Here is a 19,795-nt window from a genome sequence, read left to right as displayed (position 1 = left end):
AATGATGAAATAGCAACAATAGGTGCCTGCCAGAATAGGTGTATGGCCTACAGGTTATTGTGCATGCATGTTATTGTAATGAATAGGGCAGGTGCGTGATATCTGTGCGGCCTGGCAGGCACCCGTCATTTCAGCATCATCCTATAGTTGGAACGAGAGGTGTCTTGGGTTGTCGTCTTTCCAGTGGAGCGCCAATCCGAGGTGGTAGAACGTGAGACTTTACAGTGTGATTCAAGAGGGGTTCACCCCTGTGACGGACCACTGAGCGTGTACCTCTGCTCCATACTTTTATTTGTTTTTGCATTTTGCCTTATTTGTATTCATTATGGTATAACACTCTATATACTATACCAATCTCTTACAATAGGAGTCCCTATTGTAGGGTTACCATTTATTTGCACTGAACTGCAGATTTTTCCCAGCCTTGTACGATCATCCCGCATGTGTGTACTCGCATAGCCATACATCTCCAGGCTGCTGTGAGCAGTAAGTAAAATCAATTGCAGGCAGGTGTCTATAATAGGGTTGTTAACCTCATCAAGGATTTCCGCTGACTTCAAAACTTCCCGTCTGAAGGTCGAGCGCTTCAATATGTAACTGAAGACAGTGTTAACAGTCTAATTTATGGAAGCCTGTCCGGGTTTAATTTGCCTTCTTTCTTTACTTCTGATGCCACTCAGACCTGCGTCCACGTGATAGCCACCTTTTGTCTGCACACCTCCGTGCCTGGGATGTAAGGCTTTATTCTAGTTCTGCCTTATTACTGTTTGGATATGAGATGTATCACACACATGGGGTTTGTAAAGGATTTTGGATTTGTCATATTGCCAAATCCAAGGAGTTTCTAGTCTTTTAGGCATGGATTTCTGTAGGCATCTTGTATTCCAGAGGTGGGCACCTTCGGGGGGGTCGTCTTTACAAAATTGTCTCTTCTTTATTTGCTATTAATAGGTAGATTCAGTGTCTCTTTCAAACATATCAAAGTGACTACAATTGATTGGGCTTGTATCTTTTGATGCACTCTTATAGGGAATCTGTCACCAGGTTTTTGCCAGCTAATCTGCGTGCATCATAATGTACATACAGCAACCCGGATTCCATCAATGTCACTTACTGGGCTCCTTACTGTAGATTTGTGAATCTGCTGATTTTAAAATAGTGATTTTTATCACTAGAGAGCTAGTAAACTTGCTGCCAAGTAGTCCTCCATATTCATGAGTTGTATAACCCTGCCCCCACCACTGATTGTCAGCTTTCTGCCTATGGACCGTGAATATTAATATTACCTACTCTAGTCTTTATATATAAAATCTGTCCACAGGATAATGTCTTTCTTTTTTTTTTTATTTTTTTTTTTAAACAATTATTTTTTTTATTGAAACATGAATGAATTCAGCATACATCTTGAAAACACATTGCTTACTGTTTGTGCAATAATACATCAGTCAGTATGGATGAAAACACGAAAATGAAACAAGTCTTTTTATCCCCTCCCCACCTTTTTTTTTATTGGCCTTGCTTTTTCATTTTTTTTTTTTTTTTTTTTTTTGCTCTTTAGAATCGAAAAATAAATCATTAAAGGGAACCTGTCACCAGGTTTTTCCAAAATAAACTGCGGCGACCACCAGTGAGCCCCTATATACAGCATTCTAGAATACTGTATATGTCCCCAAGCCGATTTGTGTACTGTAAAAAAAGAGCTTTTATTATACTCACCTGCAGTCCATTCTGGTGGACGTCGCTGGTCTTGATCCGGCGCCTCCTTTGTGCTTGCGATCACCATCCTCTTTCCTGCTTTGTATGGGTGGCGCATCCTACACATGTGCGGGCGGTTTTTGACCTTTTTCTCCGTGACTGCGCATTACAATTGTTTGCTCAAGAGCACAATGGAGGACACGAAGGAAGCGTCAACCATAGGAAGCAAGAATGAGGATGGTGATGATAAGCAGAGAAGAGGCACCGGACAGATGCCAGCAACGCCCATCTGACCGGACCTCCCCACAGGTGAGTATAATAAAAGCTATATGTTAAAAAATGGAGGGAAGGGTAAATAAATACCTGCTAACATGGGTACCCTAAAAACTAAACTTAACGCTTTAAAATTGGACATAACAAAATAACATACACCATGTTAAAAGAAAAATCATATTATAATTACCTTTTTTAAAGTGTGTTTGTGCAATGATAAAGGGGCATATTTCACCCTCCACTTATTCACTGCTCGACAGTGGAGGTTTCACAAACTAGATTCGTGTCACGTCAGCTGACCTTAAACCTGTCCTAAGAAGTTTTATAAATCAAAAAAAGTGCAAGATAGCAAAAAATCAAACTTTATTATACTCACCTAGGGGGTTGGTGAGGTGCAAACTGGCCAGATTGGTGTCTCCGTTCTCAGAGACCGGCGCCTCTTATTTCGGCCATCTTAGTCCTCCTTCTTCTGAAGCCGGCGTGCATGATCCGTCCTACATCACGCACACAGGCCGGTATTGAGAGCCTACACACTACAATATTTTGATCTGCCCTGCTCAGTTTGCACCTCACCAACCCCCTAGGCGAGTATTAAAAAGTGTTTTTTATGTTGTACACAGCGGCCCGGGCTCTTATATACAGCATGCTAGAATACCGTATATAAGAGCCCACTGGTGGTGGCCGCAGCTCATAGGGGACATATCTGGTGACAGGTTCCCTTTTTTTTTTTTTTTTTTTTAACTATATTTTTATTCAAATTTTTCAATAACATAACATTGGCATAAGCGAATTCAGCATTGTAAATTCAACATTACATTGTCATGTTTGATCATCCCAAATTCCATACCAATTTTTAAAATCAATAACCATAACATGGCAAGATAAAGCAAAGGAAAGCAGCGACCCCTTAACCCATCATTCTTATCATTCCCCCCATTGAACCCTTGTGAACATGGTAATGACATACAATAAAGAAGTCCCACTCAAATCGGTTATTTCCCCCTCTCCTTTTAGTCAGCTTTCGGCCTTTCCTCCCCCACCTCCAAGCCATCCAATGTATCCTTCAATTTTTCAGTATGATACCAGACTGTGTCTTTGAAAGGTGACATAATCCTGACTATCTCCTCCCGAGTACAATAGGCCAGTATGAATTTCTTCCATTTGTTAAAGTGCTGTCGTATTCTATCCGCCCTCCTTTCTGCATCCAATCCTTCTATTTCAAGAAGATGCATGAGCTGACCCAAGATCTCTTCAATCGCGGGGACCCTAGACTCCAACCAATTTTTTAGTATCGCTCTCTTGGCTGCCAGAAGTATCACATGTATAAGTCTGGGTGGGTTAGTCATCTTCCCTTTGGTATCGTTCCCCTCCTCCCAATGGTGAAAAATAGCGAACCCAGGTGAGAGCCGAACTTCAAGACCCCACACCTTTTGTATACAACTTTTGATCTGTGACCATAATGGACTCAAATGGGGGCAGGACCACAACCCGTGAAGGAGATCAGTTCCACTACTCTTACACTTAGGGCAATACGTAAGCCTGTCTGGCTTTGTTGCTGATGGAGGGAGATTAAAACCATAAATTGCCTTGTGCATAATTCTAAATTGGGTTTCTCGCCAATTCTCATTTAAAATTGATTTACGAAGAGCATTCCACCCTCCCCTAATTTTTACCCCCATAGACGGGTCTTCAAATTGTTTTTCCCAAGATTTAAATAAACCTTCTGGGTGCTGTCCTATTAATAGATCACGCATGGCTCCATAAAGAAAAGAGATAGATGATGAAGTTATTGAGTTCTTTACCAGACAATCAAAAGAGTTAAATACTACCTCCTGGGTCACATCATGCAACTGAGTCATAATACTATATCTCACTTGGTCATATTGGATTACTTGGTTAGGCCCCAGGCCATACTGCGCTATAATTTCGTCTCTACTCAACCATCTAGGCTCTGAGGTGTGCAAGAGATGAGCAACAGTCCTTATACCCCGCACCTTCCACTCTTCAAACAGCTTATTGCTTGTCCCCTGCACAAACTCTGGATTCCCCCATATAGGCAAGTATTTGGATATTTTATGGGGAAGTTTGTAGTTTTTCCTCAACGCCTTCCACGCTGCAATCGTGTCTTTAAATAAGGAAGAGTGCTTGATTTTCACTGGGAGATTAGCCTGCCTAGTATGAAGTAATGCCACCAGATCCCAAGGTTGTGCATAGTCTCTCTCAAGCTCCAACGTACAGGTTCCCTTTTAATGTTCTGCATATCGCCTTGGGCACTTAATGTATATACAGTATTCTAGACTACAAGGGCTTACTGGTGGTGGCCACAGTTTATAGGTATAAGCCTGGTGATAGGTTCCCTTTTAAGTTGCTATTTGCAGATCTAATCGAAGGGAGAATGCAAAAATAAATTCCTATATTTTATTAGAAAAATGAGAGACAACCAATCTAACACACATTACGGATAATTACATGTACAGTTAGGTCCAGAAATATTTGGACAGTGACACAATTTTCGCGAGTTGGGCTCTGCATGCCACCACATTGGATTTGAAATGAAACCTCTACAACAGAATTCAAGTGCAGATTGTAACGTTTAATTTAAAGGTTGGAACAAAAATATCTGATAGAAATTGTAGGAATTGTACACATTTCTTTACAAACACTCCACATTTTAGGAGGTCAAAAGTAATTGGACAAATAAACCAAACCCAAACAAAATATTTTTATTTTCAATATTTTGTTGCGAATCCTTTGGAGGCAATCACTGCCTTAAGTCTGGAACCCATGGACATCACCAAACGCTGGGTTTCCTCCTTCTTAATGCTTTGCCAGGCCTTTACAGCCACAGCCTTCAGGTCTTGCTTGTTTGTGGGTCTTTCCGTCTTAAGTCTGGATTTGAGCAAGTGAAATGCATGCTCAATTGGGTTAAGATCTGGTGATTGACTTGGCCATTGCAGAATGTTCCACTTTTTTGCACTCATGAACTCCTGGGTAGCTTTGGCTGTATGCTTGGGGTCATTGTCCATCTGTACTATGAAGCGCTGTCCGATCAACTTTGCGGCATTTGGCTGAATCTGGGCTGAAAGTATATCCTGGTACACTTCAGAATTCATCCGGCTACTCTTGTCTGCTGTTATGTCATCAATAAACACAAGTGACCCAGTGCCATTGAAAGCCATGCATGCCCATGCCATTACGTTGCCTCCACCATGTTTTACAGAGGATGTGGTGTGCCTTGGATCATGTGCCGTTCCCTTTCTTCTCCAAACTTTTTTCTTCCCCAAACTTTTTTCTTCCCATCATTCTGGTACAGGTTGATCTTTGTCTCATCTGTCCATAGAATACTTTTCCAGAACTGAGCTGGCTTCATGAGGTGTTTTTCAGCAAATTTAACTCTGGCCTGTCTATTTTTGGAATTGATGAATGGTTTGCATCTAGATGTGAACCCTTTGTATTTACTTTCATGGAGTCTTCTCTTTACTGTTGACTTAGAGACAGATACACCTACTTCACTGAGAGTATTCTGGACTTCAGTTGATGTTGTGAACGGGTTCTTCTTCACCAAAGAAAGTATGCGGCGATCATCCACCACTGTTGTCATCCGTGGACGCCCAGGCCTTTTTGAGTTCCCAAGCTCACCAGTCAATTCCTTTTTTCTCAGAATGTACCCGACTGTTGATTTTGCTACTCCAAGCATGTCTGCTATCTCTCTGATGGATTTTTTCTTTTTTTTTCAGCCTCAGGATGTTCTGCTTCACCTCAATTGAGAGTTCCTTAGACCGCATGTTGTCTGGTCACAGCAACAGCTTCCAAATGCAAAACCACACACCTGTAATCAACCCCAGACCTTTTAACTACTTCATTGATTACAGGTTAACGAGGGAGACACCTTCAGAGTTAATTGCAGCCCTTAGAGTCCCTTGTCCAATTACTTTTGGTCCCTTGAAAAAGAGGAGGCTATGCATTACAGAGCTATGATTCCTAAACCCTTTCTCCGATTTGGATGTGAAAACTCTCATATTGCAGCTGGGAGTGTGCACTTTCAGCCCATATTATATATATAATTGTATTTCTGAACATGTTTTTGTAAACAGCTAAAATAACAAAACTTGTGTCACTGTCCAAATATTTCTGGACCTAACTGTATATCCTCTATGCATGGAACTGATCAGTAGACTTGAGCGAACCTGAGGTTTGGTTTTTGTACCGAACACCAAATTTAAAAAATCAAGATTTGGGGATCTGATGCTATACGTGCGAAAAAAACCCCTTGTGCGATCAATGCTGTGTCGGGTGCGCTTGATGCTCAGCCCTGTGTGAGCCGCTTGCAGTGTTTGAACGCCACACACTGGGTATAACAACAGCGTGCTCGGATGTAGTATGCAACACAAAAAAAAAAAGTTTGAAAAAGCCGGTTTACCCACCCACCTATTCTCCCCCGGACGTGATCTGCTTATGGCTGGCTGTATGTGCGTGGAGACTCAAACTGCCAATCAGTGACTGGATCCGGGGTTCGGGTCACGCTCGAGCCTGTGGAGCTAGGTTCATTTGCTGCTGCCGAACCGAGCCTCAATGGGACCGCTCATCTCTACTAATCAGTAGGGATCTGACTGCGGTAATCCCCCCTCCCCCTTCACACACACACCATTTCTGATAACAGTGATTGGCAAAGCTCTATCTGAGTGGAGCAGTGGCCTGACATGCACACTTCTGCTCCATTCATTGTCCTTGGGTGTGCCGGAAAGAGCCAAGTGCTGTACCATTGCATCTCTGACTGCCCCTTACAGAGTAAAAGGAATGGTGGTGCGCATACCCAGCCACAGCCTCACTCACATGGAGCATTTCAGAGCCCGGGCTCTTGATCAATGGGAGTCCAATCGTTGGGACTCCCATTGATCCCAAGTGTAGAGCACAGTGGCTCAGTGTTTAACACTGGTGCTTTGCATCGCTGGGGTCCTGGGTTCAGATCCCACCAATTACAACATCTGCAAGGAGTTTGTCCTTACTATGTTTTGTGGGTTTCCTCTCGCACCCCATAGACCCACTGATGGAGAATTTTAGATTGCGAGCCACAATGGGGACAGTGAGGTCTATAAAATTGCAGTGGAATTAATGGCATAATCGAAGTGAGTAAATGTATATAAATAAAGTTATCCCTGATCTTATGGATATGAGACCACTTAGAGACATGGGAATAACAGTTTCCGCTCTACCTGTAGTTCTTTATAGGCAGCACGTCAGTCAGAGCAAAAACTTATCTGTAAAATGGATAAGAGCAGTATATCAACTGACTACATTTCTACTTGTCTGTGTTCAGTTATTTATTTTTTTGCTTTTATGACACAAGGATCTTCTAAAATATGAGTGAACGTTCATCTGAACTACAGGTTACAAAGTATAAGTTAAGGGGGGGAAAAAAGGAAAAATTTGCAAAGCCCTTGCAGCGTTGTCTGTGCCCACATGAGGGCGCTGTGGTCTGCGGGGCCGGACGCAGCGGTCCGTTTGCTTGTAGCATTTATAGGGATTACCTCACCATACCTGCGCGGTGCATGGTTTCTGGCACGATGCCACTTCTTGGCGGTTTGCCAGTGTCGTCCATTCGCTTGATTGGAATCACAGATACAATTTGCTAATCCACTTTCTCGGGTATGAGAATCAGAAATACAATCCATCTTTTTAAAAATGGCTTTTGCACAACAATGACGTTATCAGGAGAGCTTCATTTTTTTTTTTTTTTCATTTTTGAGAATATTGGTCAGCGAAGTTTGGTGTCTTATTTTCAGATTAGTCACCTAGAGGTCTGATGACGCTTAAAGGGAACCTGTCAGGGGCAATATGCACCCTGAACCACGAGCAGTTCTGTGTGCATAGTGCTAATCCCTGCCTAACCATCCCTGTATACACTAGCATAGATAAAGAAATCTTTAGAAAAAGGATTTCTACGGATCCTTTATGATATGCTAATGAGCGCAGGGACTAGTTCCAAGGGCGTTATATCCCCAAACTAGTCTGCCCCCTTACTATGTTAGCACGCCCACAGTTCATTGTGACTGCTCTGCTGAATGCTGGACATTTCCGGTCATGAGCACTAGACCCTCTGAAGCTGGGATGCGTACACCCGGCTTCATACTGCGCATGACCGGAAGTGCCCGGTATTCAGAAGCATGGACACAGGTACATGCATCACCGCTGGTGATGTTTAATTGAATAGCATGTTAATACACCCCTGTGGGCATGCTAACATGCTATGAGGGCGGACTAGTCAGAGGATATAATACCCTCGGGACTAGTCCCTGTGTTCATTTACATATGATAAAGGATCTTTAGAAATACTTCTCTAAAGATCTCTTTATCTATGCTAGTGTATACAGGGACGGTTAGGCATTGATTAGCAATATACATCCAGAACTGCTCGTGACTCTGGGTACATATTGGACCTGGCAGGTTCCCTTTTAAAGCTGGGGCGTCTTATCTGATACATTTTCTTTCTGAAAATCCAATTCTATTATAATTCATGCGGGTTACAAGTACAAGATCTACAGATGACCCAAGAGAAGGACAGTGATGTGTACATTGACTTTGAGACCCCAGCTAGGGAACGATCCGCATTTATATTATTGCTACATTCATGCCCTTATTTGTATCCACTCTTGCTTGTATATTTTAGTTTTATTAACCAGCAGCTTTGGGAAATCTTCTGCTATGTGCAAGGTTTTTTTTTTTATTGCTTTTCAAAGTGTCCATAGTTTGTCAACTCTATTTAAAGGGAATCAGTCAATACAATGTTTCTGCTGAATCTTCTGTTATAGATATTTACATTAGACAACATTAAAAATGATACCTATCTAGTAGTAATCTGATGTATTGGGGCTGAGAAATCATTTTAAATCTAAATCCAAATTAGCTTGCATGGGCATTGGGTGTGTCCATGCACTCAGTGGTCACCAGCACTCCCCCAATGCACTTCATTAGATTACAACAAAAAGGTATGCTTCTTAGGTGCCGCTCACATCAGCGGTATTTAGCCGCAATGCCAGACCCGTCACAACTGTATTTCAGTTCCATTTTTTTCTTATGGAATTGCGGCAAGATGCGGTTGCGTGCGTCATACACAACCGCATGTGACCGCATCTTGCCGTGATTCCATAGGAAATGAATGGAACTGAAACGCATTTGTGCCGGATTAGGCTTCGCGGCAAAATACTGCTGATGTGAGCGGTGCCTTAGTCTTGTAGTAGTACAACGTGTTCCCGAAAATAAGACTGTTTCATATTATTTTTCGCCCCGAAAAATGCTAGTGCTTATTTTTGAGGTAGGGCTTATTTCTGGGGAAACACGGGTTGGTTGGGTAGTTAGTTAGTAACACCCCCCCCCCCTAAAAAAAAAAGGCAGATATCCCTAGGAAAATCATACTTGCCAGACCGCAAACATCTGCACCACTCCCAGATCCTCCTGCTATCCACAGCGCACGCTCCCAGTAGGTCCTTGTGTGATGCATAACTATCCTCACCTGCTTCCGGCCGGTATTTTCACACACACACACACACACACACACACACACACACACACACACACACACACACACACACCCACCCCCACCCAGTGGCAACGTACCACTTCCGACCAGCAGCGCTGTGGAACGTGAGGCCCTGCAGTGGAATGCATTGATGTGTTTACCCATAGGTCCTCGATGCATTCCACCGCAGATCTTCACGTTCCACTGCGTTCCAGGGTCCTGGAGAAATACAGTATCACCAGTTGTGAGAGTGTACCACCGCAGATCCTCATGTTCCACAGCCTCCCGTTCGGGGTCTGGTGAGTATGATTGCGGGGTCTGTCTTCTTTTTTTTGGGGGGTGTTTGCTTTCTTTAATGAAGGGTCTTGCAGTATTCTTTCATTAACTTTTTTTTAGCTGCATGGACACTTCATTATTGAACCTCAACTAGGGCTTATTTTTGGGGGTAGGGCTTATTTTTGGGGGTAGGGCTTATTTTTGGGGGTAGGGCTTATTTTCGGGAAAACATGGTATCTTTACATCCATACAATTAGATTCAGTAGTAAAATGTTACCGACAGGTTCCCTTTTAAGCTAAATGTTCAAAAGATATCCTAATATATTACTTATTGTCAATTTTTTTTCTCACCAAAGGGCATCAAAGCTCGGATATTGGAGACCGTAGTCATGCTCATTCTCCTGGCCCTGCTTATTTTTGGCATTGTATGGGTGGCATCTGCCCTGATTGATAATAGCTCTGCAAGCATGGAGTCATTATATGGTAAGTTTCTTTTCTCCATTCACGCCATTCTTTTATTATTCCTCCTGGAAGTCTACGAATAAGTTCATAAATGACGGCTAACATTCATCCTGTCAAATGGGCACACATTATTGCCACAGGAGTCACAATGCTCCATTTTAAATTTTATTCTTCTGATATTTTCTTGGGAGGAATGATAGAGAAATGGTCCCATGCTCAATTATCCAGAATTATTTTATAGGAATGCAATTATTTTCAAATCAGACTTGTCAGGAAAGCCCAACAGATCCCCTTTATTACAGCTTTATACATTAAATGGCTTTCACTAACCCGACAGCCTCCGACATTCAGATTTGGCTTATCTAAAGCTGTCATTTTAATAGCAAGTGGAGAGTCAAGTGGCACTTTTTTTTTTTGGAGGCTGGGGTGGGTGATGGTAGTATGAGGCAGCCCACTACTGATATTAAAGTATCCTGTCACCCTCCAATTCAGGGGTGGGCAAGTCATTTTCCCAAGAGGTTACATAAGATCGTTACTGTTGTGGAGGGTCGAATCAATAGGCTGAAATTAATTTTCTCAATGTTAATATTTATTAACGTTAATATTTCTTTCTTTCTTTCTCTCTTTCTCTCTTTTTTTTCTTTTTCTCTTTTACTCCTTTTTCTTTCTCTTTTTCTCTTTCTCTTTCTCTTTTTTTCTGTCTTTTTTTTTTCTTTCTTCTTTGTCTATTTTTCTTTCTCTTTCCTTCTTTCTCTTTCTTTTTTTCTTTCGATCCTTCCTTACTTCCTGATCCTTCCTTACTTCCTGATCCTTCCTTCCTTTCTTCCTCATCCTTCCTTTCTTCCTGATCCTTCCCTTCTTCCTTCCTTCCTTCCTGATCCCTTCTTCCTTCCTTCCTGATCCCTTCTTCCTTCCTTCGTGATCCCTTCTTCCTTCCTTCCTGATCCATTCTTCCTGCCTTCCTGATCCATTCTTCCTGCCTTCCTGATCCATTCTTCCTGACTTCCTGATCCATTCTTCCTGCCTTCCTGATCCATTCTTCCTGCCTTCCTGATCCATTCTTCCTTCCTTTCTGATCCATTCTTCCTTCCTTTCTGATCCATTCTTCCTTCCTTTCTGATCCATTCTTCCTTCCTTCCTGATCCATTCTTCCTTCCTTCCTGATCCATTCTTCCTTCCTTCCTGATCCATTCTTCCTTCCTTCCTGATCCATTCTTCCTTCCTTCCTGATCCATTCTTCCTTCCTTCCTGATCCATTCTTCCTGCCTTCCTGATCCATTCTTCCTGCCTTCCTGATCCATTCTTCCTGCCTTCCTGATCCATTCTTCCTGCCTTCCTGATCCATTCTTCCTGCCTTCCTGATCCATTCTTCCTGCCTTCCTGATCCATTCTTCCTTCCTTCCTGATCCATTCTTCCTGCCTTCCTGATCCATTCTTCCTTCCTTCCTGATCCATTCTTCCTTCCTTCCTGATCCATTCTTCCTTCCTTCCTGATCCATTCTTCCTTCCTTCCTGATCCATTCTTCCTTCCTTCCTGATCCATTCTTCCTGCCTTCCTGATCCATTCTTCCTTCCTTTCTGATCCATTCTTCCTTCCTTTCTGATCCATTCTTCCTTCCTTCCTGATCCATTCTTCCTTCCTTCCTGATCCATTCTTCCTTCCTTCCTGATCTATTCTTCCTTCCTTTCTGATCCATTCTTCCTTCCTTTCTGATCCATTCTTCCTTCCTTCCTGATCCATTCTTCCTTCCTTCCTGATCCATTCTTCCTTCCTTCCTGATCCATTCTTCCTTCCTTTCTGATCCATTCTTCCTTCCTTTCTGATCCATTCTTCCTTCCTGATCCATTCTTCCTTCCTTCCTGATCCATTCTTCCTTCCTTCCTGAGCCATTCTTCCTTCCTTCCTGAGCCATTCTTCCTTCCTTCCTGAGCCATTCTTCTTCTTTCTTCTTCTTTCTTCTTCTTTCTTATAATTAACTGGTTCTAAAAAGCAAAAAATCATACTGCTCTTGTTACCCAGCCCTTGTACCTTGAGTAACAGCTCCTCCCAGACAGTTTGTTCTCCACAGAGCTCCCCAAACCGTATGATGGTATCCACAACCCTGCCCAGCACATAATACGATACCCCTATACAGTATGATGGCCACATATATTCTTCTCTCCTTCCACACACATGTAAATGATCTAAAAACAACAACAAAAATACCAAGTGCTTACCACATCCATTGTGCCCCATTGTGCCCCATTGCACCACTCCGGCTCATTCCCATGCTGACAGGGGCTCCGCACAGCAGGTGTGATCTAGTGATGTTGTCATGCCTGCTGTTTTGAGTCTCGGCTTTACAGGAATTAATAGTATAAGCTCTTTGGTACAGTGCCTACAAGTAGTATTCAACCCCCTGCAGATTTAGCAGGTTTGATAAGATGCAAATAAGTTAGAGCCTGCAAACTTCAAACAAGAGCAGGATTTATTAACAGATGCATAAATCTTACAAACCAACAAGTTATGTTGCTCAGTTAAATTTTAATAAATTTTCAACATAAAAGTGTGGGTCAATTATTATTCAACCCCTAGGTTTAATATTTTGTGGAATAACCCTTGTTTGCAATTACAGCTAATAATCGTCTTTTATAAGACCTGATCAGGCCGGCACAGGTCTCTGGAGTTATCTTGGCCCACTCCTCCATGCAGATCTTCTCCAAGTTATCTAGGTTCTTTGGGTGTCTCATGTGGACTTTAATCTTGAGCTCCTTCCACAAGTTTTCAATTGGGTTAAGGTCAGGAGACTGACTAGGCCACTGCAACACCTTGATTTTTTCCCTCTTGAACCAGGCCTTGGTTTTCTTGGCTGTGTACTTTGGGTCGTTGTCTTGTTGGAAGATGAAATGACGACCCATCTTAAGATCCTTGATGGAGGAGCGGAGGTTCTTGGCCAAAATCTCCAGGTAGGCCGTGCTATCCATCTTCCCATGGATGCGGACCAGATGGCCAGGCCCCTTGGCTGAGAAACAGCCCCACAGCATGATGCTGCCACCACCATGCTTGACTGTAGGGATGGTATTCTTGGGGTCGTATGCAGTGCCATCCAGTCTCCAAACGTCACGTGTGTGGTTGGCACCAAAGATCTCGATCTTGGTCTCATCAGACCAGAGAACCTTGAACTAGTCTGTCTCAGAGTCCTCCAAGTGATCATGAGCAAACTGTAGATGAGCCTTGACATGACGCTTTGAGGGTAAAGGTACCTTACGGGCTCGTCTGGAACGGAGACCATTGCGGTGGAGTACGTTACTTATGGTATTGACTGAAATCAATGTCCCCACTGGCATGAGATCTTCCCGGAGCTCCTTCCTTGTTGTCCTTGGGTTAGCCTTGACTCTTCGGACAAGCCTGGCCTCGGCACGGGTGGAAACTTTCAAAGGCTGTCCAGGCCGTGGAAGGCTAACAGTAGTTCCATAAGCCTTCCACTTCCGGATGATGCTCCCAACAGTGGAGACAGGTAGGCCCAACTCCTTGGAAAGGGTTTTGTACCCCTTGCCAGCCTTGTGACCCTCCATGATCTTGTCTCTGATGGCCTTGGAATGCTCCTTTGTCTTTCCCATGTTGACCAAGTATGACTGCTGTTCACAAGTTTGGGGAGGGTCTTAATTAGTCAGAAAAGGCTGGAAAAAGAGATAATTAATCCAAACATGTAAAGCTCATTGTTCTTTGTGCCTGAAATACTTCTTAATACTTTAGGGGAACCAAACAGAATTATGGTGGTTTGAGGGGTTGAATAATAAATGACCCTCTGAATAAACTTTTCACAATTTTAAAAAAAAAAAAAAAAGAAAACATTCTTTTTTGCTGCAGTGCATTTCACACTTCCAGGCTGATCTACAGTCCAAATGTCACAATGCCAAGTTAATTCCGAATGTGTAAACCTGCTAAATCTGCAGGGGGTTGAATACTACTTGTAGGCACTGTAGATGTCGAAATACAATTTTGTAACAGGGAGCCAATGTCGTGATGGTTGAAAATCTTTGAGAGGTAGATTATAACTCTTTACTTGTTCTGTTTTTTGTTTTCTTTTAATCCATTTAGATCTCTGGGAATTTTATCTCCCCTACTTATATTCTTGTATCTCACTCATGGGATGCCTCCTCTTACTCTGTAAGTAATATATCTATCTTGTTGTTTTTTGGGAACCTCCCTAAATAATTAACATTTACAACTTGTAACAATTCTCTTATTTGTAAATCTGTGTAATATTTGTAGACCAAGACAATTTCTCATGTTAGTCTTTTATTGTAGATTTGTGATTTAAATGTAATATTTCTCTTACTTTCTTATTATTTTCTTTTTTTTTTTCCCTCTTACTCTCACTTATTTCTTGGTTATTTCCCTTCACAGTGTGTACGCCCGTTGGCCTTTCTCGGATGTTTGCAGTAATGGGTCAACTTTTGGTGAAACCGACAGTAAGTATCGGGAATTCATATGTATTGTTTAACATTGTAACTTGCTGATTAGTTTATTATGTAGGACATCTATATTGGCTACTAATCACAACTTACAATGTACAATTTTGGAGAAAAATTCCTAAATCTCTTTTGGGTCGGTAATGGAAACTTGATCACATGCGTCTCTTTAGACTCTGGGTACACTGCACTCTGTGTGACCCGGATTGGCTTTTACAGTGTCAGACTAAGGAGCATCAGATCGAGTCTCCGTAGAGTTACATTGTAAGGCCTAAGCCGCATGGCGAGTGGAGTGTGATAAAACCTCGGACCAATTCTAGCCTGTGTGTCAGCGCACATGAGCGATTATTTTCTCAGCCCTAATCGGACCGAGAAAACAATCGCAGCATGCTACAACTGTAATGCGAGGCTCTTTCTCTCGTACCCATTCAAGTGAATGAGGCGAGAGAAAAATCGCCCTGCACTTGCGGTATACCGGTGTACCGCACGTGCAGAGCGAGAATCGCAATAGCCGGCTACGGAGGAGAGAGGGAGATAAATCCCTCCCTCTCTTCCTCAGTGCCGGCCCGCCCCTCCTCAGAGCCGGGCCGCCCCCCGCAGCTGAGGTCCGCTCACTCAGTCGGACCTCAGACGCAGGGATACTAGCATAACACTCTGCTCCTGCTGTGCTGCCAGCGCGAGCCGAGTGTCATGCTAGCATCGTACTAGTGCCTCGTGTGGCCCCGGCCTAAAGGAGACATTTGGCTCACACACAGAGCATTGAGTGAGCCGGAGAGTTTGTAGAGCAGCGACGTCACTGAGGAGCAGAACAGCACTGGATACTGAAGAAGATAGCAGTAGGCGAATATGTTAATACACAAATACAATACATTACATGCACATATACGCAGATTTATTTAAAAAAATCTTGATGGGAGTTCCTCTTTAAATTGTAAGACGTTATAAGGTTTTTTTTTTTTCTTTCTTGAACATGTCTCATAAAGAGTAATACGTGAGATCCTCAAATATCAGCAAACTGATGTATGGCAATATAGTAACCTGGAGTTTTGTCATGAACCTATAGTAAAAGCTCTATGATGCCAAGGATGTCCTGAGAATCTGCTTATTTTAAATGAAAGAAGTTACCAGTGTGAGACATGTAATGACTGACAGTCTGCTCTCCTGATCTCCTTGGAGAGTTGTGCTTGATTACAACTAACAGTAGGGGGGGGGGGGAGTACAGGAGTACTGAGAGGACAAATTGTAAATGTGTTTGTAATGACACTAGGTTCAACTTTGCTGTACTTTGTTGGTTATAATCAGGCACAGCTCTGCAGTAGAGCTGATGGTACTATAAGAGGTCAACTGCTGTGCCAAATGTGTTTGAAAAGAGACAAAGCTTAGCTCTGCTGTACTAACAGTTCTCGCACATGGCTTTGCAGTTAAATAATTTACATATTAAGAAAAATGTAGATTTCTCTGTAATAAAACATCACATAGCAGATATCAAGGTATCACTTTAACTATTTATGACCTGCATGCTCTTGTAGATGGCTTGGGAGGGTGTATCTTTCTAATAGATTCCAATTTAAAAGCATTCAGGAGGATCTAATGAAAGGCTAAAAAGCCCACCGGCCAAGGCTGGTGTTGTGTTTGCGGCAACTGCTCAGGTCCCCATTACCTTAATGGAATTGCTATTATTAGCATAGTTTCTGCTGAGAGTGAGTCAAAACCTTCAGTGACATCTGTCATGTGACCATGTCACCACAGGTTCTATACCATGCGGGAGTCTAGAACGACTGTGTCACACTGTTCAGAGGTCTGGTAAGCAGTAGTTCAGCATATTCCCCACTAGGTGTCCGGAGAGTCAATGTAGCACTGTAACAGGAGAGAGGCTGAAGTACAGCAGAGTAACTTTAGCAGGCAGTTACCAAGTGAACCACCAAGGGGCGATAGAGTAGTCAAGAAGTCAGGGTCAAGCCGGGATGTCTCATCAGTGCAGAGGAAGGATCAAGATCAGGTCAGATAATAGAGCCGAGGTCAGATGCCGAGAGATGAGGTATGCAGAGGGGAACACGTAGGGCACAGGGAACAGAAGACAAGGCCGGAGGGCGAAGAGACACAAACACGGGAGGAGGACGAACTTTGAGGGGTGAACTAATGACAGGAGCGGGAAGTCAGGGACTGGAACGGAGGAGGGTACAGGTCAGGGAACGGAAATTAGGAGTCAGATCAAATAGGGAATCTCACCAGAGCCAGTCACAGGCTGCAGAGCAAAACTATAACCAGCGCTGAACTGATGGTGCAGCGCCCAGATATAGTGTCTCCTGAAACCGGAACAAGGCCGAGGTGAGTTAACCCCTGACATGACCAGGCCGGATCTGGGAAACCTGGGGAATACCGCTCCTGGATCATGAGAAACTGTAGATCATCCAACTCTTGTTCTCCTTTTTTAAAGAAGACGTCAGGGTATGTTTCCATCAGTTCATCTCTCATCTCTTTGGTCATATAAAAACAAAATGTTAGTTGAGCATTCAGACAATATAATAAGTAAATCAAAAGCATATTTGGAAGGCTCCTGCAGTATATCCTCTACCTGCTCCCTGACTGTGTTTACATGCTCATATTAGGTTAACTCACTTGTGGTTGTATGATACAACGTAGTTAGTTTCTTGTTAAATATCTCAGGTGTGTGCTAAGGAACCATTAACAGACAGCCCACAAACTGCACCTGTGCACCTCAAAAGGGTTTTCCATCACCTGATGGAATTCTGGATTACCACATAGTGGGAAGTAAATAGGAAAAAATATAAAAACAATATTTTAGAATTTCTAACTGCTCTCTAAGTTGCTATATATCTTTTTTTTTTATTACAGTAACCATAGGCCTTTAATATATATAAAAAAATGGTTGTGCCTCCAAGAATATAATTAATTAATTTAAAAAATAGGAAATGAGACTAGTTACAAAGCAAAACATTTTTGTTACTTGAGAAGTGAAGAAGTCCTAATAGAAAAGAGAAATAAAGGGCAGATAATGATGGCTGAAGCACTTTTACCAGTACTGGGCCTTGCTGAAGTAAGATTTTAAGCGAATACGAGACTTTTTGAAATTTTGTTATTCCAATACATTTTCATATACTGTCACTACGAAAACTTTGAACTTTTGAAGTTTGAATTGTTGGAATAAAACTTGTTCTGTGCAAAATTATTCAGTGTCAGTGCTTAAAGGGAACCTGTCAGGTGCTATATGCACCAGGGTGGATTTGATTTAAATCTAACTGATTTAAATCTTGATTTAAATCACGATTTAAATCACTAGTCAGTGATTTAAATCAAAGTTTCTATCTAAACTAGTTCTTGCTACTTTAACATGCAAGTAGATGAAGATTTTTAGAATCACTTTTTATATTACTTTTTTCTCCCCAGTTTAATGGGTTAATCATTCATATTTGGACACCACTGTTTTGTTGTACTTAGGAAGGAGAAAAATAATCCTGACCTTAATAACAATTTAAATAGATTTATTCAACTTAAACAATAACAACATTACAGCATAAGTTATTTGCTTAAACAAACATCCATGTTTGTTAACTAATTTGGCTAAACAAATATATATATATTTTAAGAAACTTAGACTGTCAGCCCAGCCGACACATGAAAAACTTAAATACTACTGTCCCTGCTGTCCTCTGTAGCTCACTTGTCGTCATCATCATCATCATCATCATCATCTTCTTTGTTCCTATTCATAATCTGGAAAAGAAAAACAAGCTTTCCTGCTTTATTGGGTCCCAACCGATTTCTCAATTTAGAATGAATGAGTCCAAAGGAAGAGCATATTCTTTCAACACCTGCAGAAGAAGCTACTGCTGTTAAAAGTGAAATCATTACTTGAACAGTCTCTAAATCCAAGCGCTTAACCCCTTCACGACCATGGACGGATCTTTCCGTCATGGATCGTGTCCCGGTAATCCCCGCCCCCTGCCGCGGGCAGGCGGCGTGGATCGGCACACATATCAGCTGTTTTCAACAGCTGACATGTGTGCCTACATGTTCCGAGTGGAATCGCATTCCACCCGGAACATTAACCCCTTAGATCTCGCTGCCAAAGTCTGGCAGCGAGATCTATATGCGCGCGGCCATCTTTTTTTCTTACCGCCGCCCACTCCGGACGTCACGTGAGTGATCACGTGACGTTCGGTGGTTGCCATCGTAGCACAGGGTCATGTGATGACGCCTGGTGCTAAGAAGTTTCACTTTCATTCTTCCTCGGCACGGAGCAGAGGAAGAAAGAAAGTGACTATTTCTGCTGTTTACAGCGGTATAGCTGTAATCAGCAGATAGCGATCAGCAATCGGATTGCTGATCGCTATAGCCCCCTAGGGGGACTAGTAAAATAAAATAAAAAAAGTAAAAAAAAAGTTTTAAAAAATTAAAAAAAAATTAAAAAACCTAAAAGTTCAAATCACCCCCCTTTCCCCCCATTGAAAATTAAAGGGTTAAAAAATAAATAAATATACACATATTTGGTATCGCCGCGTTCAGAAATGCCCGATCTATCAAAATATAAAATCAATTAATCTGATTGGTAAACGGCGTAGTGGCAAAAAAATTCCAAACGCCAAAATTACGTTTTTTGGTCGCCGCAAGTTTTACGCAAAATGCAATAACAGGCGATCAAAACGTAGCATCTGCGCAAAAATGCTACCATTAGAAACATCAGCTCGAGACGCAAAAAATAAGCCGTCACTGAGCCATAGATCCCAAAAAATAAAAACGCTACGTGTTTCGGAAAATGGCGCAAAACGTGCGCCACTTTTATTGGACAAACTTTTGAATTTTTTTTAACCCCTTAGATACAAGTAAACCTATACATGTTTGGTGTCTACAAACTCGCACCGACCTCAGGTATCATACCCACACATCAGTTTTACCATTTAGTGAACACCGTGAATAAAACATCCCAAAAACTATTGTGCCATCACACTTTTTTTGCAATTTTTCCACACTTGGAATTTTTTTGCTGCTTTCCAGTACACCATATGGTAAAACTTATGGTTTCATTTAAAAGTACAACTTGTCCCGCAAAAAACAAGCCCTCATATGGCAAGATTGACGGAAAAATAAAAAAGTTAC

At 42.2% G+C, this 19,795-nt stretch overlaps 1 protein-coding gene across 1 annotated transcript in view; it reads left to right on the top strand.

The window, feature by feature from the left end:
- Positions 1 to 19,795, top strand: part of LMBR1 (limb development membrane protein 1) — a 228,430-nt gene that overhangs the window by 124,556 nt on the left and 84,079 nt on the right. Inside the window, exons 6-8 of the mRNA XM_075315444.1 lie at positions 10,117 to 10,243; positions 14,304 to 14,372; positions 14,613 to 14,677. Coding sequence (XP_075171559.1) covers positions 10,117 to 10,243; positions 14,304 to 14,372; positions 14,613 to 14,677 — 261 coding nt within the window. The remainder of the gene's footprint in view (positions 1 to 10,116; positions 10,244 to 14,303; positions 14,373 to 14,612; positions 14,678 to 19,795) is intronic.

Source organism: Anomaloglossus baeobatrachus, chromosome 6 (genome assembly GCF_048569485.1).
Source record: "Anomaloglossus baeobatrachus isolate aAnoBae1 chromosome 6, aAnoBae1.hap1, whole genome shotgun sequence".
NCBI lineage: Eukaryota > Metazoa > Chordata > Amphibia > Anura > Aromobatidae > Anomaloglossus > Anomaloglossus baeobatrachus.
The sequence above is the reverse complement of the archived record's forward strand: the minus strand, read 5'-3'. Positions and strand labels throughout refer to the sequence as shown.